Source organism: Pseudochaenichthys georgianus, chromosome 10 (genome assembly GCF_902827115.2).
Source record: "Pseudochaenichthys georgianus chromosome 10, fPseGeo1.2, whole genome shotgun sequence".
NCBI classification, from domain to species: Eukaryota; Metazoa; Chordata; class Actinopteri; order Perciformes; family Channichthyidae; genus Pseudochaenichthys; species Pseudochaenichthys georgianus.
The window spans coordinates 6,878,713-6,904,516 of NC_047512.1; the positions used below are offsets into that span (position 1 = coordinate 6,878,713).

At 43.1% G+C, this 25,804-nt stretch overlaps 1 protein-coding gene across 1 annotated transcript; it reads right to left on the minus strand.

The window, feature by feature from the left end:
• Positions 1-20,248: 20,248 nt before the first annotated feature.
• Positions 20,249-24,195, minus strand: spry1 (sprouty homolog 1, antagonist of FGF signaling (Drosophila)). The gene is made up of 2 exons (XM_034093292.2): positions 23,651-24,195; positions 20,249-22,259 (listed from the first exon to the last, which is right to left on the minus strand). The coding sequence occupies exon 2, from the start codon at positions 22,202-22,204 to the stop codon at positions 21,122-21,124; it is 1,083 nt and encodes a 360-aa protein (XP_033949183.1). The 5' UTR covers positions 22,205-22,259; positions 23,651-24,195; the 3' UTR covers positions 20,249-21,121.
• Positions 24,196-25,804: the final 1,609 nt, after the last annotated feature.

A 25,804-nucleotide genomic window follows, 5' to 3' on the forward strand; every position in this document is an offset into this window, starting at 1 on the left:
GCAATAACTTTTTTTCAAGTCGACCACATTTCTTTCATCTGTTGATCAAAACCATGGTGGGCTCGTGATATGAGAAGGCTGTTTGAACGGATAAAACTTGGTTTGGTTTCAAAGGGTTTTTGTAGATAAAGTTAGACTTGTGAGAAAAGTCACTCTCTAACAGGAGGAGAAATAATTGAGCCGATAGACGTAGATTTCAGAGTTTATAACCAAAACTAAAATACACGTCTTATACGATTTTTGCATGTATTTAATAACATTACTTAAACTTTGTATTTTTACAGAAATGTTCATGAAAAGTGAGGTAAAAAGCAGCTGCAGTGGGAGACGCAACGACAGACATATGGATGCAGGAGACACATGGGGTTTGTATTGAGAAATAATCAGGCTGGGGTTTTTTCTGCTCTCAGTGACATGAGATATGATCTGCAGGATGGAGAGGAAAAGCAGAGGGAAGGCTTGAGAGCCAGAAATGAAATGCTTGTGTGTGTGTGTGTGTGTGTGTGTGTGTGTGTGTGTGTGTGTGTGTGTGTGTGTGTGTGTGTGTGTGTGTGTGTGTGTGTGTGTGTGTGTGTGTGTGTGTGTGTGTGTGTGTGTGTGTGTGTGTGTGTGTGTGTGTGTGTGTGTGTGTGTGTGTGTGTGTGTGTGTGTGTGTGTGTGTGTGTGTGTGTGTGTGTGTGTGTGCGCGCGCGTGTGTGTGCGCGCGTGCGTGTGTGCACATAGAGACAGAGTCCCACAGTTTTACGAGGTTTTGTCCCGTTTTCCCCTCTTAAAAAAAGGCTGAAAATCGGGGAATATTACTTCAGGTCCTGTACTTCACCCCCGGCCTATCAAATACACAAAGTAGTAAAATCAAATGACTGGAAAGTGCACTTTGAACTCAGCCCATGGCAAAAGTCCCATTCAAGCAGAAATGCAAAAGTTCCTGTCCTTGGCGGGGCCCCCTGGGTGTCCCCATAAAAAGACTTATAGCTAGTTACAGCGGCATGGAGAGAAGCCCATAGATGGCCCAACAAGCCCCGACCAGTATTATTTCCTACCAGCCTCTTTGTTTGGTGAAGCCTTCTTTCTGGCAGGGTTCCTTTTGCAGCGCTCGACTTCCCATTGAGAAAACAAGCAAACCCCCCCCTTACTTGTTTTCTTTAACAAATTAGCCAAAGCTCGTTTATTCAGGTTGTATTCGTTGCATTGTTTTGAAAAACTTCAAATGAAAACTCACTGACTATAAACCGCATGTTTATCTTTTTTTTATATCTTTCATTACAGGCCTTGCCCCCCCCCCCCGCAGGAATCGTCGGTGTAAATGAAGTAGCACCTCCCGGTTATTGTTTTCACTGCTTTTTATGAATGGGCCGTGCAATCAAAGTTCACTATTGTTTTATTGTGGGGTAATTTATCAGTGTTTCCAAGAGTTAATGGTTTCCTTGCCTGTCTCAACAGCTAATAAAAAACTGAAGCTCTTAATGAAGTTTAAGCACAATTTATAGTCAACTGATAGAAAGTTTCACTTTATTACCATGCACATGATCTTTAAAAGGGTTCTGTAAACAATTATATTCAATCAGCGTTATTCATCCCTCATGGGCATTTCTGAGCACGAATGGCTCTTGGACATTGGACCGAGCCTTTTAAAGTAAATGAGCCGCGGGGTTAAAATATGTTGGCATGGTTTGGCATGTCAGTCACAGTCTGCAAGCAGAGCACAGTAGCACCTTTCCATGTTGCCCGGCTGCCTGTCAGCAGCTACATTAAGTCATTACATAAGTGTGGAAACCGCCTCTGTGGCTAGCCCACACCAGCACACATCCGCTCAGGGATACATACCATAATTATCCCCCCACTTCATACTCATCTCCCCTGGCAACTGCAATCATACAGCCCGAATAGCTCAGGCTAATTCATTACTTTGGTGGAGGGAAGTTGGCTGCCTGTAATGACACCAATTGCCCTGACCTAAACGCTGTAATAGGACCTCTCAGTACACTGGCGAGGAAATGGCAGCAATTGAGGCTCTTCCACTTCCTAGCAACCGAAGCTAGGGCCTACAATTTGAAGGGGGGAAATGCTTTGCATTACCTGTGCCCCGCAGCTTGAAATGCAGCCTAATGAAGGCGAAATTGTATGAATCAAGCAGACTTTGGGAGGGGGAGGCAACGAACAGAAAAGTGGAAGCATGTGTGTCAAATGGGCTTTCTCGTTAATTCGGTGGCTGTCTAACGGCTAGATTAGAGCGGATTGCCTGGTCGCGCAATCAGGAAAGACCAGAGGGGAAACAAACACAGGCCGTCTGTTTGGTCCCCACTGGACACAGAGGGAGAGAGGAGGAGGAGAGGAAAGGTGGTGGAGGTGGTGAAGGAAAGGGAGGGGGGGTTCTCACTACAGTTCCAAAGAGTAGAGCCCGATATTTAACAGCAAACTGCAAGGGTTAGCGTTTCGCAAGACTGACCTGGGTCAAGTAATATTAGCAAATTCTTTTATGATGTGTTATATACTGCTTAGGTGCCAGATGGAAAGGGGGCACGGGCAAGGAGTGAAAGAAAGTGTAGAAAAGACCAGGGGAGTGGATGTTTCTAAAATTATCAAGACAAAACACGCTTTCTGAAGAATAAACTAGTAGACTCAAAGCAGCTAAAAGGAGCGTATTTGCTTAAATACGCTCGACTGCAAGGAGAGAGTGCCTTTTGCAAAGTACAAGGGTGTATTAAAAGATTGTTTCAAATGAATCACAAAAAAACAGAGCATATTTTGTCACTTGCCTATAGTGGGCATAGTTGCCTATCTACCCTTTCAGATGAGTAATCAATTCAAATAGCTTTATTGGAATGACCATAATGACAATCAACAAACATTGCTGTCAACAGTTGACATTTCTAACTGCTTTCTTACAGCCAAGAAATGTCCTATATGAAAGCTGAGAAAAAAAAGTATTTTTGAGAACCGAACCCCTCAAACCCTCTGAAAATTCTCAATCATGAATTTCAGATTTTCCGAGAAGATTATTGACTACATTCATCTAACCCAGCTTCAACACCATCTTTAAAGTCAACACAATAGAACCAGCTTCATGTAAGTGCAAAACAACATCTGTGTTTGTCAAAAGAAAAGCAGAAGCATTGAAAACTCATCATAACAGCCACATGCACACTAAACACGTATATGCTATCTCCACTCAACATCACCCCACGAAACACAGGTGGCCCTGTTTTAGCATCTTCACGCTCCCATTGGTTGGCTCTCAATAAAAGCAACGCTCTTTTTCTACTGGCTCGTCTGTTGGAAAGCCTACCTGCGGGATGAGGTACAGATGCGAGCGTCTCATTGGTCGGGAGGTTATGCTATCTGGCTGATCATCAGTCGGGAGCGGCGAGGCCAAGAGCTCCACGAAACCAGAAGACATTCCTCAGGTGGAGTGGTGAGCAGATGGAGACATCTCGCTCCTGCAGACCAGGTGGAGGTCAGGTGAACCGCCTCACCCTTCTGCAATGGAGATACTGTCAGGACACTGGATTTGAATATCTCCATAAACATGCGTGTGTGTGTGTGTGTGTGTGTGTGTGTGTGTGTGTGTGTGTGTGTGTGTGTGTGTGTGTGTGTGTGTGTGTGTGTGTGTGTGTGTGTGTGTGTGTGTGTGTGTGTGTGTGTGTGTGTGTGTGTGTGTGTGTGTGTGTGTGTGTGTGTGTGTGTGTGTGTGTGTGTGTGTGTGTGTGTGTGTGTGTGTGTGTGTACTGACCTAACCTGTATTGGTGTTAGCATCCTAGCATGTGTGTATGTGTACTGTATAAACTATAGAGTGAAAACTGATTCTCTCCTAATGGGATTTATAATGTACGTCCTTCTTATTTATGTTGTTAAATTGGTGTGTTTTGTTTTGTGTGTGTTTTATCTGAAACAAATTCGACAAAATTAGATGTTTAGCTAACTGTGTTATTTTTGCATTATAGTTGTTTCAATTTCAATGTAGATTCATGAATTCGCACCAGGAGTCAAATAAACAATCAATCTAGTGTTAGGATTTCTTAAAACCCCGAGACCAGGATAAACTGAAAAGAGTCCAAGGAAGCTTATAAAAGTTAACAGCATTTAATCAAACTAAATAATGCGATGATATACAAATGAGACTCTGCTTGGAGGCGCCCTTCCCATTCAACTGTTGCCTGTTGCGTGTGGGTCAGCTGGGGTGAAAGAGATCGATTCTTCCTGTCCATCACGAGTTATCAACTGTAGTCTTCTCCTATTGGCCAGCGTTGACGGGGGCGTGTCCAATGCAAAGCCTGCCGTTTTCTGTTGCTAAATTACATCATTCTAATGTCTGTGGTTATTTAAACATTCCCTAATAAACGTTTTGCAGCGTCAATATGTGAGAGTTAAAGACAGTGTGTTTAGTGTCCAACACCATATGTCATATCACCTTGAATTCACTGTTTGAAAACGTTAGCCACATGCTAATGCTAACCGGAAATGAAGAATTTTCAGAATAAAAGTTTAAGTTAAAAGTTAGTGTGAACTTCCGGGTTTTCAGAATAAAACAGCTTTAAATTAAAACCCTGTATTTAATTTAAATTACGCCATATCAACATTGATTTTCATTTCTTACATTAGACAGGTAGGAAACAATAACCACAATTTAACACTGCAACTAACTTACTTAATTAATAAAGTGAGCAATCACACAGTAGCATAATAAACATAATCAAAACCGTCACACATCTCTATCAAAATGTGTTTCAGCGCTTACTTGAAATTCCACAGGAGAAACCACTCTCCAATCTGTCTCTGGGATGTTGAACGTTTCAAAGAACTGGGAATATTGTAATGTCTTGAATCAATTCCGTGTCCATTTTTGAAATCATCAACAGGTGTTACTAAAGTACACCCCTGGCAAAATCACTGTTTTTCGGTGAAGGAGGTTTTCAGGTTTGCATAAACAATGTATGTCCTTTACAACTTCACACTACAGGAAAGAAGTGAACTAGCTGTATATTTATGGTGAATGTAGCATCGAAATGTTGGTGATGGTATTAACATTTCCAGTGATGTTCCAGCTTTGAAAGTATCCTATTTCCTGAATGTGATATATTTCCTGATAAAACAGGGAGTAAGAGGCGGGACATAACAGAGTCAGGGATCAACAGAGAACCGCAGTGACGCGTCCTAAAACCCGGATGTAAACTCCTTCCAGTTCCTTCGTCAAAAACGCAATGCAATTTCTCCATAGGATTTTGGAAAATAGCTCGAAATAAGGTCTGTGGTTGACACACATTTAAGAGACGGATCACGTTTTGTTCAGCCGGATAATGTCCACCCTACTTTTATAATGTTCGAAGCATAAATCTAGTCGCAAGAAGCAAAATGCTAACGTTATGCTATAAAGGAACTACAGCAGGGTCGCTGCTTCAACGTCACGCCAACTTAAGATCCATATTCAAACATACAGATTGTAAATTGTACAAGTTGAAGTGTTTGTTTGAACACTTTGCAGGAGGCAGGGACTTGCTTTCAAGCAGAACACGGGAAACTAACTTAGCGGGAGTGTTTACGTGTTCGGTGTAATGACGTAAAACGGCCTGGACAACTTCTGTAGTCCTATTCAGCCACTTGGTAACAACCATCGTTTTTCAGACACGTAAACTCTTCAAAAATCACCTGCTGATGGATTTAATGTTGTAGAACAAAACGTGATCTGTTTCTTCAATTTGTGTCAACCGCAGACCTTATTTGTAGCTATTTTCCAAAATCCTATGGAGAAATTGCTTTGCTTTTTATCGAAGGAACCGGACGTGGTAAAAATGCTAACTTACTTCCGGGTTTTAGGACGTGTCACTACGGTTCTCTATGTGAACCAATTGGATGTCATGTCTGGAAAGCAAAGCTTGTTTGCTAAATATAAAGAGACAGGCCTTATTAGTTGTTCGGGCCCACAAACACGTTTGTAAGTAAAGTGCTCTAGTAAAGTTACCCTAACTTATTTAAGATGCTTGACCAATTTGACCAAAAGGCTATATTTATAAGCAGAAAGAGAGGAGAAGTAAAGCAAACGTCAATATATGAAAATACACACAATTAGTTTGGTTAAGGTCAGAACATTTTAAAAAAAGGAACCTGGTCTTTTTGTAATCTTAACTTCATATACCAGTAGACCTTACAATATAATAAGACAGGAAACACAAGTCAACAAAAGTTATTGCAAAATTAATTAGCAAATAAAAAAAAACGTTTTTATTTTAGTCAGATATCAATTGCTTTAAAAAAAATGAATATATATTTACAAGACTTGCACATAATTATGAGTAATCTGGTGCAACACACTTACACATATTTCAGATCCATATATATTTACACTGTTAACATTATGTGCAAAGTAGGGAACAATTCCTCTCAATTTAAAGTAGTAAGATAACCAAATTCATTATGCATTCGTCCAAGGTTTGTATTGCATATTTTAAAAAGTAAAAATGTGTTCCACTTTTATATCTTCCATGTGGGAGTGTGTCATGCCGCTCTGAGAAGTGGGTCAGAGGCAGAGCCCACCACCAGTCACTGTGGCTGCTTCAAGTCACGTCAGATAAACAATGGCACTTCATGGGGAGAGGCTCGTCTTCCTTCCTGCCTGGCTTCCTGTCGATCGTTCTGCCTGACTTGGCAAACTCAATGTGTCTTACCCCCCACCTCCCCTTCCTCCCCTCCACCCCCACCTCCCCCGACCAGTAGACCTCCCTCCCTCCTGAATCAGACAGCCACGTTAGTCAAAACTCAGGAAGGGAAGGCAAAAGTGGGATGACAAAGAAGAAATGATAAATAAAAACAAAGCTACAATGGTTTCCTGTGGAAGTGGAACATACCAACTCAACAAGTGGGGTGCATTGACATGTAGATAGTGGTGGTGTTGGGGTGTGAAGGTATTGAATGTTCTGTTGGCACCTACAGTGCACTAAACTTTTAACACCGCCCACGACCTCCAGCTCCTTTCTCATGCGGGCCCTAGTGACCAGATTGATGATAGCGGTGCACTTCCTCTGCAGGGAGCGCGACCTCTGCCTGAATAATAGCTGACCGTTGATTAGTCTCATTAACATTCAATGCTAGCTTTCTCTCCTCTTTCACTGTGCCTTCGGTCTGGGAAATGATGAGTGTCAAAATTATTATATTCAGCATAAGGTCAAATGTACACATAATGAGTGGGATGTCATCCACCCTCAAAAGTGAATGGGAGCATTTCCTTTTAACAAGTTTAGTTGAGTCAGGTGGTCTGTCTAAAAAAGGGTATTGATGTTGTGTTTATTTACTCGTAAAGTAAGTTTCTTTTATTGTATTTTCTTTATTCATTTTTTTGTCTTTATTTCCTGGAATAAATATGTCTTCAGTTACGTTGGAATTGGTATCCTTTTTTTTTTTTTAAAGATACGTATTTCCTTCCTGAACTGAAGACTGTTTCAAGACAGAGAACTGGTAAAAAAAAAAGCTCCACATGGTCATAGATTTTTAGATAGACACATTATTTACGAGAAATAATGTTGACACTAGAGCCAACTTTTTGAGAAAAAAGTCAGAATTTTGCGAAATAATAAAATAATTCTGAGAAAAAGTCAGAATTTTGCGAAATAATAAAATAATTCGGAGAAAAAGTCAGAATTTCGGGAATAAGTTCAAAATTCTAATAAAAAAGTTATGGTTCTGTCTTGAATCTCAGAACAAAAACTTGCCTCGAGTGTTACCTGCACTCACATGTGTTCTTGGAGGGAAATAAATGTGCACTCATCCAAATTGGCATAACATTCAACTACAGGCACTCATTATGGGCTAGTACACTATAAAAATACACAAACAGATGTTGGCACACTTGCCTTCCTGCAGGAAGTCGTGCTGTCGGACAAAAACAAAACACAAACAATCACATATTTGAAAGCCAAACTCAACAATAAAGTTCAACCATAGTGTGTTGTTCACTTTTAGGGGCTGTAAACTCTCACAGCGTTTACGGGGTGCACTTCCTGAGGATGCAAGATACCATTATCAGTTTTATAGACCTATTTGGGTCAATACTAAATCAACTTGTCTGGTCCAGAGTCGGAGGAGAGCAGCAACCTTTAGCACAATGCTATCTAATTAGTGGGGATTTATTGCCGGTTTAATAGCATCCTGACAACTTTGTTATCTGCGACTTGGATCGTAGATAGCCGTCACAAAGTCCAAATAATACCTGCGCGCTGCATGGCTGACATCATCGGCATGCATGTCTGCATACCGAGGGGAACACTTGCAGGGAAAAGAAAGGTGGTACTTTGTGTCTGTTTAGTGTTCAGACTATCTGACCTGTAGCTGAAGTTCATCCATGAAAAGCCTTTTGTGGAGTAAAATGCTCCCTGCCTGTCCTTCTGTCTCGGTCTGTCTCTCTTTTAGTTGTTTGTGTCCCTCTGTTCTCATCCTAACTCCAGAACATGTTGTCTGCTTTAGTTTTTTACTTCACCAGACTCAGGGACAGTTTCATTCCACAGAGCATAAGACTGTTAAACACCTGCACTTTTGAAAGGACATCCATAATATTCATCTGTCTGCAATTTCATTCATTTCAATATCATATTCCAATTACTTGTATATATACTCTCCTTGCACTATTTCTATTCTATTTTATTTGTATTACTTACACTATTTTAACTATTGTATCTGTTGTATTGTGTTGGAGGAGCCTGTGACCTAAGATGTTCATTGTCATAACTGTATAATGACAACAAAAGCCTTGCATCTTGAATAGTTTGCACTTTTGAAAGAATCCTTAAAAGGTTATAGGGTATTTTCTGAAGCTTGATTACCAGGACTTTCGTTGATGGTTAATCCAAATTCATTCTTTAATCAATGTTTTGTATAGTCTACTTGTTTAGTGTAATTGGTATTGGCATGTTCAGAGTCATGGTTTGATTGACGTATTACCGAACGTCTAACGTGATTTCCTGCTGAACCAAATACAAATGCAGTATTCTTTGATCAGTCATTTTTGTTCCTTCTTCTGAATCAACTTGCTTTCTATGATTGAAAGAAAACCTACCAAGTTAGAGCTCTTGCATACAGAGAGCTTTATTCCTCAATCATCATTTTTGATATGCAACCGATAGTAGGCCTACGCAGTGCAATCAAGAGTCATAGTGCGCTGGCATCAGATGCAACAAAAAGAAAATCCCTGACCTTAAAATGAGAGCGCTGGGAAAAGACGTGGAAAGGAACATACGGGAAGAGACGTAGAAGGGTTGTTTTTCTTTTTAACTGCAGGCCCGCCTTGGACGAGAGCTCTTTTAAAGTTGCACCTGCAGCACGTGGGGAAAGTCTGGAGGCTTGATGTGGGCGCAGTGTGTGCAGTAACCGCTGAGGAAAGAATTAGACGAGAGCCTTTGTTGTCTGCACTAGCTACACATCATATATATTTTAAAGGCACAAATACAAGAGGGCAGCCTCACTTGGCCCCTCTACCCTAAAAAAAATTACCCTGGCGGAACAATTCCGATATTCCTGTAAAGGCAAATTGAGCGTTTGATTGTGGCCAAACTTGAACGTGGTTGTGAGCCTGTGCCGCCGCACCGTTGTAAAGATGAGGCACTTCCAGACAGCTGGTTTCACTTTTTGGTTCACTCTCTCTTCCTCCCCTTGCTTTCCTTTTGTCCGACCGAAGTGTTCCTCTTTTGATTCATCCTGAGTAATGGTGTGAGATTCGCCGGGCAGCTGAAGTTTCCTTTCAACTTCTCACACGGCCTCCACAGCTGGCCCTCTCCAGAGCAGGACCCTATAGGCCTCTGCGTGACAGCAATGTTTTCCATCTGCTTTGCGGCGCTGTTTTGGCCTGTTGGAGCAGAAACTGTGAACAGGAACCAACATCATTGTAAATTCAGGTATTAACGACAGTTTAAGCAAATTGGTGGCAATCCAGGCTGCCTTTCACATCATGACTACATGCAACGGTCTGGTTTAACCATTCGCCACCCACCAAGAGCCAAACGTGGCAAATAAACCTACAACACCGGCTGAAAACCTTTTGAGACAATAAAAATTAGAAGTCCTCTCACAGCTTTAGACTTACTAAAAGTTTGTCCCTGCAGACCGCCATACACTTTGTGATGTTCCTACATGCACATGTGGTTGATTTGTTAGCGGCATGCTTAAAACTGACCGTAAAAAATGAATATATATTGTATTACCATTGACAACAAACACATATATATATATATATATATTATCTATAAAACGCATTAAAAACATGAAGAATATATATTTTGCAGTTTATTTTGCATATATCTAAACACATATGTTGGTACTTTTGGAGATATACTATGTGGAAGCTGGCAATAATTTGTATATGTTGCAACATCTTTATCTCCCTCATAAAGGCAAAATGGCCAAACAAATAATCAGGGAATTCAAGTATGGCTCATTTCAAACATATTGTTGGGTGTTGTGTTAGCCAAATCCTAAAGCAAAGTTGCAGGATGACAATATTGTAAATTAAAAGTTGAATACCAAAAGTTTAAATTGCTCTTTTTATGTTGCCAACCTCCCCTGAGGTCCTGCTTTTTGCAGAGGGCCACATGAAAGATTTGTATCTGCTGCTATCCTCGTCTAAACCGTGGAAAGATTACACCGGCCTGCACAGTAGTTTACAAAAACAATTTTGGGTTGCAAGGAAAATTACTTTGGAAATGTGTGTCCGCTGAGAGAGTTTGGAAACCACTGAAGCGTATCTCTGTTCCACAGGATGGTGTGCAGGATTGCGTATCTGCATAGTGTGACTCTGGACATATAATAGTGAACATCCAGCCTCGCTTCTCTTCACTGAAACTGCTTTGTGTGGCAAATATCATTTCATTTCAAACCTTTATTTACCCAGGTGTATCCCATTGAGATCATTGATCTCTTTTTCCGGGGAGACCTGCTCAAGTAGATTCCACATGAAACATAAAAACATAAACAGAACAACAAAAGGACATCTTACAGCATCATTACAGGGATTACAATTTACAATAACTATCCACATGAACAGGTACCAACAGCTTCCGATTGAGTAGCATCCAACCGAGCTTTAAAAACATTTAGTGGCACCAGATTGCTCAGTTTCCATTTAATTTGCAGACTGTTCCAAGACAGAGGAGCTGCATCTAAAAGCTGTCTTCCCAAAGACAGTCCTAGCAGTTGGCACATTTAATAAAACCACAGCATTCGATCTCAGGCAGTAGCCACTTACAATTTTCCGTGAGATCAGGGAGCAGATATAAGATGGACGTTTCCCTAACATGGCTTTGTATATAAAGATGTACCAGTGACTGAGCCTCCGTACAGTTAGTGAAAGCAAACCAGCCCTTGCATACAGGGTACAGTGAAGGGTTAATGCTTTACAGTTTGTCACAAATCTTAGTGCGCTGTGATACGCAGCATCTAACTTGACCAGGCAATAGGCAGGTGCATTCATATACATCAGATCCCCAGAGTCCAGCACAGGTCAAAGGTCACAGCCTTTTCCTGGCCTCAAGCGAGAAGCAGGACTTGTTCCTGTAGAAGAAACCTAGCCTAACCCTCAGCTTTTTAAGCAGGTTATTTACATGACGTTTAAAAGTGAGACAATCATCAAGCCAGATACCAAGGTATTTGTAACAGGTAACAACTTCAATTTGTATTCCTTGCGTAGTTACAATATCTAAATCAGCCTTCAGACCTCAGCAACACATTCACACACAACACTCTGGCTGAGCGGTGATGTGGAAAATAACTTCTCCCGGTGGTACACCAGCATTTCTGCATACTCCCTCAGAGCCTGGACATTTCCTACGAGGTGCCAATCATGCCATAGTTGACCATGTCAGAGCAATACCAGGAGCTGTGAGTGACAGGTCTGTTTCTATGCAGGGGTGTGGTTTCGCAGAGTCAAGCTGGGTTGTATTAGTGGGTCGCACTTAATAAGATCTAGTGCCTGCCCTTAAGGTCCAATTTCCCCTTTGGCATAATAGTTCTTTGAAGGAGATGGAAATGGAATCGTACCTCTCGCAGAGTTGGAAATTGAAATGTTAAAGACCAAGCCGAGAGCGAAGAGAAATGATTGAAATCTATTGGGTTTGTGTCGGAGCTGGGAACCTCGGAAAGGCCAACCAGACAAACAACAGCCCTGGTCGTCAGCGGTAGAAAACGACTGCGTCACATTCAGTGTTGTCATTTCACCACCCTTGTACTCTCACATGTTTTCCCTTATCTGTTCTCACTCGTTTCTTTCACTTTTCAAAGCACCCCCTCCAAACTGTACAAGAACACCCCCAGTTTTTCAAAGACCTGGAAGAACAAGCGCATTAAAAAGGGATGAAAAGCGGGAGATTCAATGATCCAACCCTGTAATTCCTTGACACATTTCTAGAACCCTGTGCTTGAGCGTAAGCCTAAAATCAACAACAGATAAGCCTTTTCTGTGTCCCTTCTCTTTGATCTAGAACCCCCCCTCTCTTACAGCATGGGGGGTGGGAAAAAGGGAAGGAGGGGGGGGCACTTCTAAGCTTCCTGTTCAGGACCCCCCTGCTTTGGATCTGGAGCAGGAGACCCTGGAGGGAGGATTGCAGAGTCCCTGCTATGCAGATGTCCTCAAACTTTCTCACTGTAACAGGCTGATTGGAAACAGACAGATTGTTATTGCAGACATTTAAAAGGAACTTTATACAAAACTGCAGTCATATGTTGTGACGTGCATTTATTTAAGTGAGCTGCCAGACAAGACTTCAATCTGTTTTGTATTATCTTTCATCAGGAAGGTTTTATATGGACTAAAAGTCTTATATACTGTATGCAGACGAAACATGGATGTACACTGATTTGCAATATGACTTATAGGGGCTTTAAAGATATCGTATTTGTTATATGTTTTAATACGAAATGTAATTTTAATGTTGTGTTTTCTATGACATCCTCACAATTGCATGCGTTCACACTCATGATATAGAAATCCATGCCTTATAGCTGTATTCAAGCCTACAAATGGTATCCTTCTTGAAATGTGCTCTTTGTGATCCATGGCTCAAGTGTAAAAGTCAGATGTGAAAGGTGGAAAAGAAGAAGAAGTAGAAGAGGGAGCGACATGAGGTCAGGTCCTTTATGGAGGTAATCAGAGTTGACTTCCTGTCTATTCTCCTTCTATTCACACAGCCTGGCCTTCATTCCCAAAGTGAAACTGGACACCAGGGTTTTGTTGGGTTTACAGCTCCGGAGGACAAGGAAACAAACAAGACGGTGCAGAAAAGAAGTCTGCTTTTCCCCAGGAGTTGTTGCACTGCTGTAAAACCGTAACTTACTTAAAAAGTAAGACAGGACTTTTTGCTGTTTCTTTGATGGAGATAAAGGTTTTATTGTTGAGTCTTGTGTTAAAACTTATTAAACTCGTTTTTGAGGTTGTACGATTGACAAGCTCAACCACAATGGTAAAAGACCAAAGATGTGGGTCGATGTCATGTCAATTCTACATTTGTACCCAGGGGGATGTTTCAAACTGTCGATGTACTTTAACTGCATGTGAGTGAAGTGTCATCAATATGATTTAAAGCCAAGGAAAATATTGACACATTATTTATCTGATATGACGTAATATCGGAAATGTAGGCTGGCTTTACACCCACGGCCCTATCAGAAACGTTGCTATCAGAAACAATGCCCGACTGTTTTGGACGTAATATGGTCGGTGTTTACATTAGCATCGCTAACACTCAGAGCTAACCTGTACTGGAGAGCATGTGTGTGAAGAAGCAGGAAGTAAAAACTCATCTTGTGGTATAACCGGCAAGAGAGAAAGCCTTTGAGCTCCATCTTTCAGAAATAATCCTTTTCATCACCACATAATCTGCCGGTAGCATCTCCCGCATGAGCTCAAAGCACAAGCTTTATACCCCAAATCAGCACTTTTGAAACAGGAAGTGGAATAGAGGGATATGATGCATGGCTAGAATGGGTGATCTGTTTGGTATTTTGAGCAAAACACTTCATTGACATGTTTTTTATATATTTGTATATATCTGAGACCCATGCTATTGCCTAAAAATAGCATGATGGGTGACCTTTAAACGGCTGTATGATGTTTTGCAAATGGGAGCAGACCTTCAACTTAATGGTATGACCAACAACATGGGTTGACAGTTAGCCTACCAATGTTTGTCCATTATATTATTGTTTATTGTACAATTTTAGCCCCAAACAGCATTTAAAATATCAAAACTGAAGAAAAGGAATTGAAGAAAACTGGAATGATGTTATGAGTTCAACTTGCTGCTAGCTTGACAGGACTGAACAGAGAGACAATAAAACAGAGGAAGCTTCAAATATTAGCTTATTAGTGATGTTGCCGTGTCCAGTTTCCCCTGCCATATCATAGTTTGAAGATAGTTTTGAGACAGGAGTCATTACCTTGAACCATTAGCATGCTAAATTGCAAGCTAACTGTTAGCTTGAAAGCAAGCTATCATGGTAAAGCAGCAGTGTTTACACTTTTAAGGTCGAGCTCAATACCTAACTTTTTTATTTAGCTCTTTCTGAGTGTTGAAAAGTGCTCTATAAATACATATGGATTCAAGTATTTACTGATAGTGACTTACAAGAGCATATAGCAATTTCCTAGCTTACTACTAGCTACAGTAATTTGGCAACTAACCTGTGAGTAGTAGTCTGTACGTTTCCAGACTTCATTTGCAAAGAGGGGCATAATACATTTGCTGCAAATCTCTGGTGTGTCTGGGCCTATAAGGGAAAGGTCTTTCTGAAGATATTCCCGCAGAGGTGAGCAGCGAATAAAAAGCTAATGGCTAAGGACTCTGGTTGAGTGGCCAAATGTTCTTAAAGGAATGTTACAAACTTTTTTTAAATAATGATCCTTATTTTGGTCATAAAACGTATTAATGACACTTACATTTCATTTTTTAAATACAATCTGAATCTTGACTATTTGTAGGAAACATGGGTATTCAACAGGATTAAAACTAGCTTATTCTAAAACTCCACAAAGACCATCTTTCTCAGCAAGCCCACCTGTCGGTCGACCACACAGCCGTCCCAAAGGTCCTCTGATAGTGCAAGAGACCAAAGCCCATCTATCTGTGTCTGGTGATGCTCCTAAAGGTGGGGGTGGGGGGGGGGGGGAAGGTAAGGAAGGACGAGGAAGGTTTTGAGGGTCGAAGGGTGAGCAAATCGGCAGGTTAACCATCGTACTGGGGAATGGATGGAGGCTTTGGGGGGGAGGGAAGGTCGTGGAGGGAGGGCTGCCACTTCCACCCGGTGACTGGCTGACTGATGGAGAAAAAAAGAAAGTCCCTCATGACCCCCACCCTGTTGCCCCCCAGCCGAGAAGAGCCGGACGGGACTAAAGCCCCCCATTGTTGTCCCCTCACACAGGATCACCAAGGCCCCGGCAGTGAGAGAGGGACGGGGGGTTGGAAAAAGGATGGGGCTGGTGTGGGAGGGGGTGAATATGGTGTGTGTGAGTGTGAGTGGGTGGGGGGGGGGGTCAACCCGCCAGCTCAAACACAATCGTGTGATAGGACTTGGCCCTATCTAATCAAGGGCAGGAGGTCACTTCCGAACAACTGGGCAATAAAAGATTATTTCTGGCCACATAACAGAGGAGCCGTTGGAGGGGGGAGGGGGGAGAACGAGAGAGAGAGAGGGAGGAAGGGAGGGAGAGAGACAGCAGAGGGGGGAAGGGCGGCTGTCTGTGAGGAGAGGAAGTGAATTGAAAAAAGCCAGCAGACGGGAACCATCTGTCTGGATGCATAGTCTAATCTGAAAAAAAGAGGGAATGAAGGGGGAGGAAAGGGTGGATAAAGAAAGACCGAACTTCCTCCTCCTCTTCTTCTTCTCCTTCTTCACAAACAAACACAAATCCATCTATCCATCTATCATTCTCGCTATCTCTCTAATGTGCATATGTGATGCTTTTTGTTGCCCTTGGTTGAGATATCAAAGGGGAAAACGGAACAAAAGTGGTTGTAGGGGGGCTGGAATGCAGCAGCAAACACACACACTGTCCCCTGAGGCCGTTAAAAGAGGAACAAGGACGTGATCTTGTCAGAGTAGGCTATGGGAGAAACAGTTAAAGCATGCTCTGTGTTAACAGAAAGCATGGCCGTATCTTTCACAAGAGTTATTTAATGCTCCTTGTGGACTTTCTGGAAATATTTTGTCGTCATTTTAGGTTAGTTTTACGTTAGGCAGGCTCACGATCTGATGTTTGAAATATCTCCTGCCATAAACTGAGTTTTTTTTACTATTTCTTTCGCATTTTTGGGGATCAAATCTGTCGACTCTTGACGACCGGCTGTTTCCAGCAACAGTCTCAACACTAAGACAAACGCCCCGCTGATTTAATTAGCAAGCGGAATACAAAATCACTGGCTCGTCTATCGGGGCCTGTGAGAGCTGCCAAAAGGCTTTTGCGCTAACTTTGCAGGAAGGAAGTGACACTTTGAATACTGATGTGTCAATCAAGTGAGGAAATAGGAGCCATTGATCAAGAGCACATCTCATCTGTAGCCGAAATAACGCCCGTCCATTAATTACAAAAGGAGCCAACTGAATGATTGCCAACGGTTGTGTGTTGTATTGATCCATGGGCCTCCTCCTCCTCATCATCATCCCCTCCAACTGGCCTTTGTCCATAAAATGGCAGACAAAGACAAGAGACAGGAAGGAGGCTTGGCGAAGAATGCGGTATCAGATAGTAACGCTGCATAGACACATAGGAGGTTAGGAGGGGGGGTGTGAACGTTTTACACTACATTTCCTGTGGGTGTGTGTGTGTGTGTGTGTGTGTGTGTGTGTACCCAGGAGCACATGCTTAAGAGACTCAAGCCCCAATGAAACACCTCCAACTTGAATGGCCCTCAACACCGGATAAAACCCTGGGTCGTCCCCACAGGCCCTTTATGGCTCCTGAGGAGGAAAGAGGTCACTAAATAACTGACAAACAGTCGTCTGGCAAACAGGAAACGGCCACTAGCATGTACATGTGTAGTTCCACCTAAATAAACCGTCACTCTTACCTGATTAGGTTGGGAAATATGTTCACTGACTTTAATAGAGTACGAGAAAACCGATTTGAAATTGGTTTGTGCCGCTCAAAATGCTGAAGATTGCATTTAAAATGTATTTTCAGAAAGAATGTCCCATTTATTTTAATGATCTACAGACTTCCCTTAAACAATATTCTTAATTCCACATCAAAAATGTCGAGGTCTGTGGATTATCCAGGACGTAGTTTCTGGAGATACACTGTTTTTAAATGCAGTAAGCACCAAAAAGAATTCCTTTTCACTTCACTGATATACCTCGGTGGAAACTAGAATAATCAGTCAGCGGATTTGCATAGACACTAGATAAGGAAGTCAATGTATTAGTAACTAACCCTTACATTTGAAGAAAGAAGCGTTTGCCCAGCTTCTAAATGGATGAAGATAAGATAATTCGTATTTGAAAGGAACATTTGAATCTTCAGGACAACCCTACAGGATATTTTTCTAGATCTACTTTGTGCATGAACCAGTTCTGTACCACTGCAGAGAAACTTTGGCTGCAATAATGTGCACTTTCTTCCAATGATGGCTGTTTAAATCTCTCCAAGGGCTGAAAATCCGCCTTTTTTGTTGTCATGGCCAATAAAACATCTTCATAGGTAAAAAAATATCACATCTCTAAGTTGGGATATTTTCATATTTTTTGTTGAATTGAAGGGTTACATGTTCCTTTTCATTACACTCTGAAACGCACGGTGGTCGAGGCAAACCCAAGGCTGCTTTTCTTATTTTCTAACGTTTACATATTAGATATAAAAGTTGTTTTACTCCACCAAAGCAGTACACTGTATTTTTCTAGCATTTTACACATAGTGAATATTTTGTGGCTGCAATTTTTTACAATGTCATTGTAATCCTGCGGAGTGTGGATGTTGGCGCCGATTCCAAACACATCAACTCTCACATGTTGCTCCAATCCCATCCCAAACTAAATATCTTAGGAGATAACTTCCATAAACGTTGGTCGTTACGTCCAAAAGAACCCGCCTTCCTCTCCAAAATCCACCACCCCCACATTTCCCCTGATTGCTAATTTCTATTTATATGCCATGAAGGGAAATAATGAAAACCAGATGAGAAGGCGGAGGAAAGCTGAAGCCGGCCTTTTGGTGATGAATGCCGTGGAGGAGGAAGGCTGCTTATAGAGTATCCTGCTCCATCAGTGGTGCCCTGGCTAAGAAAGGGTCTGCCCCGGTAGGATGTGTGGGCTGGAGGTTCCACCATGACTCACTTGGTAGTCATGCATGTTTGCTTGTATGGCCCCAAAAAACCCAAAGCTGAGGCAAGAGACCCGCCAAGCCTGACGACTCTAAATAGCATTACGTGGGCGTGTGGAGCGGCTAAATTTACCCTGAAACAAGTGCAAAGGGAAGGAGGCGGGGCTACGTTGTGACCATTATATCATCATCACTTAATAGTGAGTCAGATTTCACTTCTTTTTTTTTTACAGTGGAATCCCGTGATGAGTAACATGTGACGCAGTTTCAGTGGAGTTTACGTGGCAGGGTGACTTGAGAAGTTACATAAACGATTCACAGGCCTTTAAATGTTATTTTAGACACCTCCACCGATGATATCAGAGATTTAAGAGACATGTTAAGGACTTAAAGGCCCCGGTTCTGGAAGTGGTGGGAGTAGGATCTGTTTCCTTATTTGGCTTAGGCTGGAAAATATCAAGTAAACACTGTCTTCCTGTTCACCACCTCCTGAATACAGTTTAGATCTCCCCCCCCCCCCCCCTCATCCGTACAGGGGAACTATAGTGAAACCTGAAAAAAGGCCTCCTATTGTTTGCTATCATCCAGGAGCCAGGAGCAAATGGGTCTCGAATTGCAGCTCTGAAAGGTAACAGGAAATTGACAAATCGCTAATCCACTCTTAACTATTCAGGGCAACAAAAGGTACATTCCACCAAAAAGGGGAAAGAAAAGCACATTAAGTACAGAAGGCCCATGTGGATGGTTCATTTCATGCAAACTGCTGACGAACTGGAATAAGGCTGCATGCTAGTGAAAGCCTGGTCAGCTGAAAGACAAAAGCAACCAGATACTTCCTTTGTGCTTGTGTTTACCATTAGCTTCTTATCTGGGAAGTGTTTAACCCAAAACTGCTGCAGCCTTTACTCCGGGCTCCAAGCTTATGTCGTATCAAGAGGCTCATATTCCCGTTTAGCAACACTCCACAGATCCACAGATCCACAGATCCCAGGCCTGTTGCACACAGCACCTGAGGGCACCTCTGTCACATGTAGCCGATTATACACATGGCCGTGTTGTTGCCAACCCTGCAGCTTTCCAAATCTTAAGCCATGGTATATTCCCCCCCCCCCCCGCCCCCTTTTGTCCCAGAGAAATTCCTGGTCACAGTTTGCATTTCTCCAACTGTTGGCATTGCTGGCTGACCAACCGACTTTCAAAGTGATGATCTCATCCCCTGGGGGCTTGGAGGTGGAGGGGGGGGGGTCAGCGGACTTCCCAAGTGATAAATTCACTGACAAAAAGAGGCGGCCAAATGGGGGAGTGTGGGTCAGGGTGGGGGCTGGATTCGCCCCCGTCGTTGCCTTTAGTGCAGGAGCCACGCCATAAAAGCCCAGCATTGATAGCCCCGGTTTATTATCTTTGAACAGGTGGCCCAGCTACTCGTAATGGTCGCTCTCATTTCTCACACGGTTGGGCTCCTCAATGTGGAGACCATTTGGGAGTTTGGGAACATCCCGATCTAGCTGCATTAAAGCCCGGGGAGTAAACTACAGTGCATAGTTTTGTGGTGACTTGTTGGCTGTGGAGTGGAGTGGGGGGGGGGGGGGGGGGTTTAGAAGGAGAGTTACTTCCTGTGAGCATAACTCATGGAAACGTGGAGGCTCTGTTGATGCTAGCAGCTTCGGGGCTAATCGTGTCAATGACCTGTATTGTTTAGCTTTCAAGGTTACCGAGGAGAATCGCAGCAAAGAAGCCCTCCAAGAATGTAAACATTTCAAGCTACAAGCTGTTTCTACTCACTGCTGACATTTTTTACCAAGGAATTCCAGACCCAGCATGAACACACACTCACACACACAGAAAACAGAGATTTGCTGGTTGCCATTGAACTCCAACTTGTTCAAATATAGACGTGCATTCTCTTAAAGTCAGCCAACAGATCATTCATTCCTTTAGCAGCTCAATCAAGACGCCAGACAGTTCTGTTTTTCATTAATTAATATATTTTCTGCATTAAAGTTAACATAGTTTTCTTTTGTGCCACCCTTTAATTTTTCAGTAAGTATTTGATATTTTGTTATATTCAGACATGAGTAAATTTAAGACTGTCTCTTGCAATAAATATCATAAAATAATAGAGCTTCACATAATAAATATTTTTTACAACAAAAAAATGTTTTAACAGACATTTTTCTTTTAAAAAATAGCCAGAATTCCTTTTATGGATTTTGAGCATACAATTTACACAAAAATAAAATAAAAAAACATGGGAGAATGCCACAGAATGTGAATGAAGAGTTCAGATGGGTGGAAAGAGAGAAACATATCCAAGTGGAGAAAAAAAAAATACTATGAGATGGATGTGCTTTCGTTAATGCAACATGAGCATAGCAACCACGGTTTTAGTGTGGTAGCAACCAATAAATTCAAACATACCTGCTTGCTATGAAAACCAGGTAACAGCTACATAATTGCCCTATAGTAGATCGTCCTTCACAGATTGGGTGAGAGGCAGCTCCCACTGGGCACACAGACCCAGAGGAAGCTGCCTACCTAAAACGGAAGAAACACTTTTTTCATATATATAAAAGAAAAGTGTTAACGAGGAGCTGAGGACAGACATAGAAACAGTTAAGGCAAACACTGGTCTGTAAAAACATGGTCCTGATCCAGAGAAAATAAAAATAATTGAGTGGTTTTCGTTACTCCTTTGCTTAGCTCCTTAGTTCCGCAGGGAGGAGGGGAGGCTGGTCGGAGGTGCTTAGAATGTTTGATAAACATTAATTTGTGACTATCATCATTATCATCATAAGATCCACATAAAGAGTCTCCCACGCCATCACACACACACAGGCGCGATCAGGAGGGTTTTTCCTGGCTCTGTGGGGCCCAGCTCTCCATTTTGCAATAGACAGTGTTGGAGTTCTTGCAGCGACAGCCGGGCCTGTTGACCTGGTCGTAGCAGCCCTGGCACGCTTTCAGACACCCCTTAACGGGTGGGTAGCAGAGCAGGCAGGGGAAGAGTACCGACATTAATCCCATGCAAAGGAAACGAGAGCAGCAGTGGGAGCGTGACAGCGAGCAGGGCTGGTCAGCACAAGAGTCCCCCTCATCGTCATTGGAGCAGTGGTAGAAGATGCCCTTAACCAGGCACATGCAGGTGCCGTGCTCCAGCGCGCTCTCTGCAGAGCAGAGGCACTGGCCATTGCACGCAAGACACGAAGGCAGGCTCCTGGGAGCCGTACAGTCACTGCATTTGCACTTCCCACAGCGCTCACAGATGAACTGGTGCCCGGCAGCAGCCACCACCCCGTTGCCAGAGCTAGACATGTCTGATTTCCCTTTGCCCTGCGGCTTGAGTGGAGCCTCTAGTGGAGGCTGGTGGAAGTGAGGGCCCTGCTGGGGCTGTGAAAGGACCTTGGGCTTAGGCTGAGTCCGAACAGGCCGCTCCGCTCTGTGGTGGTGCTGTAAGCCCATGCCGGGCCTGGTGGGGGGCGAGCGTGCCAAGAGTCCCTGTTCAGAGGAGGCGCTGCTGTTGCTCCCTGAACTGGCGGCACTTCCTGTGCTAGTGGAGCGGCTGAGCCCCGGCACCCGGGACCCTCCGTACTGCTGGCCCCCAACCACCATGCCGCCCCCGACATGATGGAGGTGACCTGATGGCCGGTGCTCATAATTGTTGTTCACATTGACGAGGATGACCTCGTGAGTTCTCTCCTGCTTGTCCTGGGGCCTGGGGGCCATGCGGGGTGCAGGGGGCCTCCGTACCACTGAGGGCCCCTCTGTATACTCGTTGTTGGAGCGGATGGCCTTGATTTGGTCCAGGGAGAGAATGGCGGCATGCTGGAGCTCCCGCTCGTAATCCGACCTCTGCCGGCTCTCTAGGGAAGGCTGCTGGATCACCACTAATGAACCGCCGGGGCCATGTTGACTTTGGAGCTCCATCTGGGGGGATCACCACTTCCGACATTCACCGTGGACTTGGCATGCATCGGAAAACCTGCCAGAGGGGGAAGATAGGCCGGGGAGAGACAAAGGAGAGGGAGGGAGGGAGGGAGGAGACATCATCAGACAGAGCCAAAACATGGCATAACTGGCAAACACACTGTCATGGTGAAGGAGGCTAACATGGCCATTTCAAATTCAAAGCCAAGTGGAAACCAATCACTATCAAAATGATCTCTTTCAATATGACTAAAGCAGCAGGAATAGCTCCTCACAACACTGACTACAGTATGAGGGGAATAAACATGTGCACTTGAGTGTTGGACGGTCTTTTTAAAGTTCACTCCGACTGTTTTCAATCTGTCAACATGACAATATGTTACTTTTGATCGCCTTAAGTGAGGCAACCCGGGGAAATAGTTGACTATTAACAAGACTGGCGGTAGCTTCCTCCCCAATACGCACACATCTAAACTTCAGGAGAACCTACACATACTTCCCCTGCTCATTTACATGTGTATGACTAGTTAACATTTAAATGCACCGCGGCGACGAAATGAGGACGCGATCCAAGGGAACTAAATGAGCTGCCTCACTTAGTATTCTATTACTACACCAAAAGGGATTTCAGGGAAACGGGGACAAAAGTAGAGCAGAGAAAAAAGCTAAGGTCAGACCAAGTTCCGACAAAATACAGACTTTGGGTGAAAAGCAACCGAGCGATTGGGAAAATGTCGAAACAACTTAACGCACCGCTACGGAGAGACACGACTTCTGAAGTGTGTGAAGCAGATCATTCGTCTAATAAGGTGTATGCGATAAGCACGATCATAAATGTGGGTTTGTATTTCGTAGATGTTTTAAAAGCAACACCGACTTGCATGAGGCCACTTTCCCCCGTGAAGCACATATTAAATCTTACACTGCGATGCATTTTTATATGTATTACGTTTTGCAAATAAACTAACGTGTTGTATTTAATAGTCTTCGCGTCAAAGAGGGGCACTTTAAATCGGATTGTTTGCACACAGTGCATTCACAGGAGGAAACATCGTGCGCATAAATAAAAGCAGGATCCTATAAAACACACAGAGCCGGAGATCAAGAGACATGAGAGGACGCATCCAAATAGACGGGGAAAAACTTATGAATGAAAACAACCGCCGTGGGGGGAAGGGTGTTTGTTACAGCAGAGCCACGGAAGGACATGGAAATCCATCAACTTCATCAACTGATCGCGAATAATTTAAGTCGCAGCGGGTGTTTTTTTCAGTGCCAAACATAACAAATGGCACGTTAAAGTCTTGGGATTTGTGCACCAGTGTTACAAAACACCTACAGCGGAGCATACTAGGTCGCTACGAGCGCTACTATCGGGTGATAAATAACGTAAAAGCACCATGATAAAGGTACACAAAAGCGTTAAATGCTAAGGAAGATACGTACCTATATGCAACCATCCATAACGTCGAATCCATCAAACTATAGCCAACCAAAACTCCATCCAAAAGGAAGGGGCAATGTCCAAGGCTATAAGGTCTGATGCATAACATTCACAGTCTGTTAATCCAAGTGTATCCCTTTGCGTTATTCCCTTTTCCTGGAGAAGTTCAGCGCGGGTTTACGCATGCATTCGTCCCCGGATAAAACAAAGTAAATCCACGGTGGAGCTCAGATGGAGGAAAGGAACTGCTGCGCACTTGGGAGGCCGATCTGTAGGCAACCTAGTGACAGAAGTCCTGCAGGAATTGTAGTGAAATACACAAAAATAGTCTTGCAGGAAACAAAACAAAACACGAGCTTATATCCAAGCTTTTCTCCTCTTCCAGTGTCAGCGGAGGGTTCGGTTATGGTCGTTGCTTATGGAGTCTGCGCTCGTCTTTGGGTCGCAGACAGCGATGCACGCGCTACTGCTCGCGGGCCTGTTCAGCACTGAATGAATGGGAACGCAGGGCTCAGTGTTTGCTCCACAAGCCAACTCCCATTGGCCATTCACTCCACTGAAAAAGGATACATCGCATCCGCTCCTGATTCATTGGGCAGATGTGGAAGGCCGGGCGATAGAGATGTGTGCTCTAGTTAAGGTGGACCGGGGTTAATAGCGGTGTAATGAGTGGGATATGTATCTAAATTCTTGCCGATTTGTCATTTGTGGTTAGCACAAGTTAAATCCCCTTTTATAAATGTGTATTTAATTGTATAGTTTTTGCTCTGCTTTAAAAATAAACTGAAATACTATATAGACTAGTATAAGGAGATACACAAACACACAGATACAAATTACACCAACAGAAAGACATTACAATACATACATAAACTAAGCATTACAATTTATGGCTACAACTAACTAATAATAGATTACAGGCATTTTCTTGATTTGTGTTGGCAACAGAAACTATGTTGATAACAAAAGGGAAGGGAAAGTATACTTTATACTCAATGAACATTTAAAAAACTTTAGATCCTGAGCTGAACTGCTTGAACTTAAATCAGTATTTTAAATGTGTTTTAATTAAGGGGTTCAGACACTTTTTAAACATGTTAAGGACCCCACCACACATTGTCTAATATAGCACAACATGTAGTATCCATGTAATTACATGTGTTCATGGACTAATGACCTTCAATGGTTCGTAACCAGACCGTTTTTAAAAACTCAAGTTAATAATTCACTGCTTAACAGACACCGACACAAACACGTGTTGTTACCATTTAACAAGTTACTCAAAGTTAAACTAGACTCCATAAAAAGATCCCTGCTGGTGTTTAGAAAACACTGTATGGACAGACAATTGTGTGAGTTGATAGACATTCAGGAGGACACATCAACAGGATGTGCCTCTGTTCTCTTGAAGCTTCCCATTACGCAGTTAAGCATCAGGGGAAACTCAAAGTGTCACTGTGCCTGCAGCTTGCATAACTCTGTGATATGGACATTTCCCCCTCATTTCAAGCGTTATATGGGTCGATCTGTGAATGGGGGGAGGTGGTAACGGTGGTGGTTGGGGGTTTAGTGTTAGTCCCGGTCCACCTTAAGAAAAAAGCAGCCCTGCAGCCAGGGGAAAGACTCCCCCCCCCCCCCCCCCCTGTTCCTGACTGTCTGGTTTGATTGGTGTCGCGGATGCGCTACATCCGGATCCATGAGAAAAGGAAGTTCAATACAAAGTCAATGTATCCTATTCAAATGGAAAATCAATAGATGAATGACCTCCAGTGCCATTTCGGGTCAGTAAATGCTTAAAACAGAACAGAGGGAAAGCCCTAGTAGAGTTAACGGACTGTTAAAGCGACTGTGTGGCGCAGTAATGACAAGTTCTTATTTGGCTGGATGTTAGAATGCAGCTTCTTGGTGATAAAGCAAATCGTGGTAGACCGACAGATGGCCGCCTGGATCCCGGCTCTTAGTGGTCGGAAGTGCGGACGGAAATCTCACGATTACAGCAATTAGCTGATTTTCCATGCATGGTGAATGTGATGAATATACCAGCCGCTGCTGTTTTTCTCCCCGTGGATATGGAGCAGCGGTTTCCCAAACTGGGGGTTTCTGAACCATTAGGGATTATTAAAGGGGGTCCAGAAGGTCCCCAGATAGAAATAACA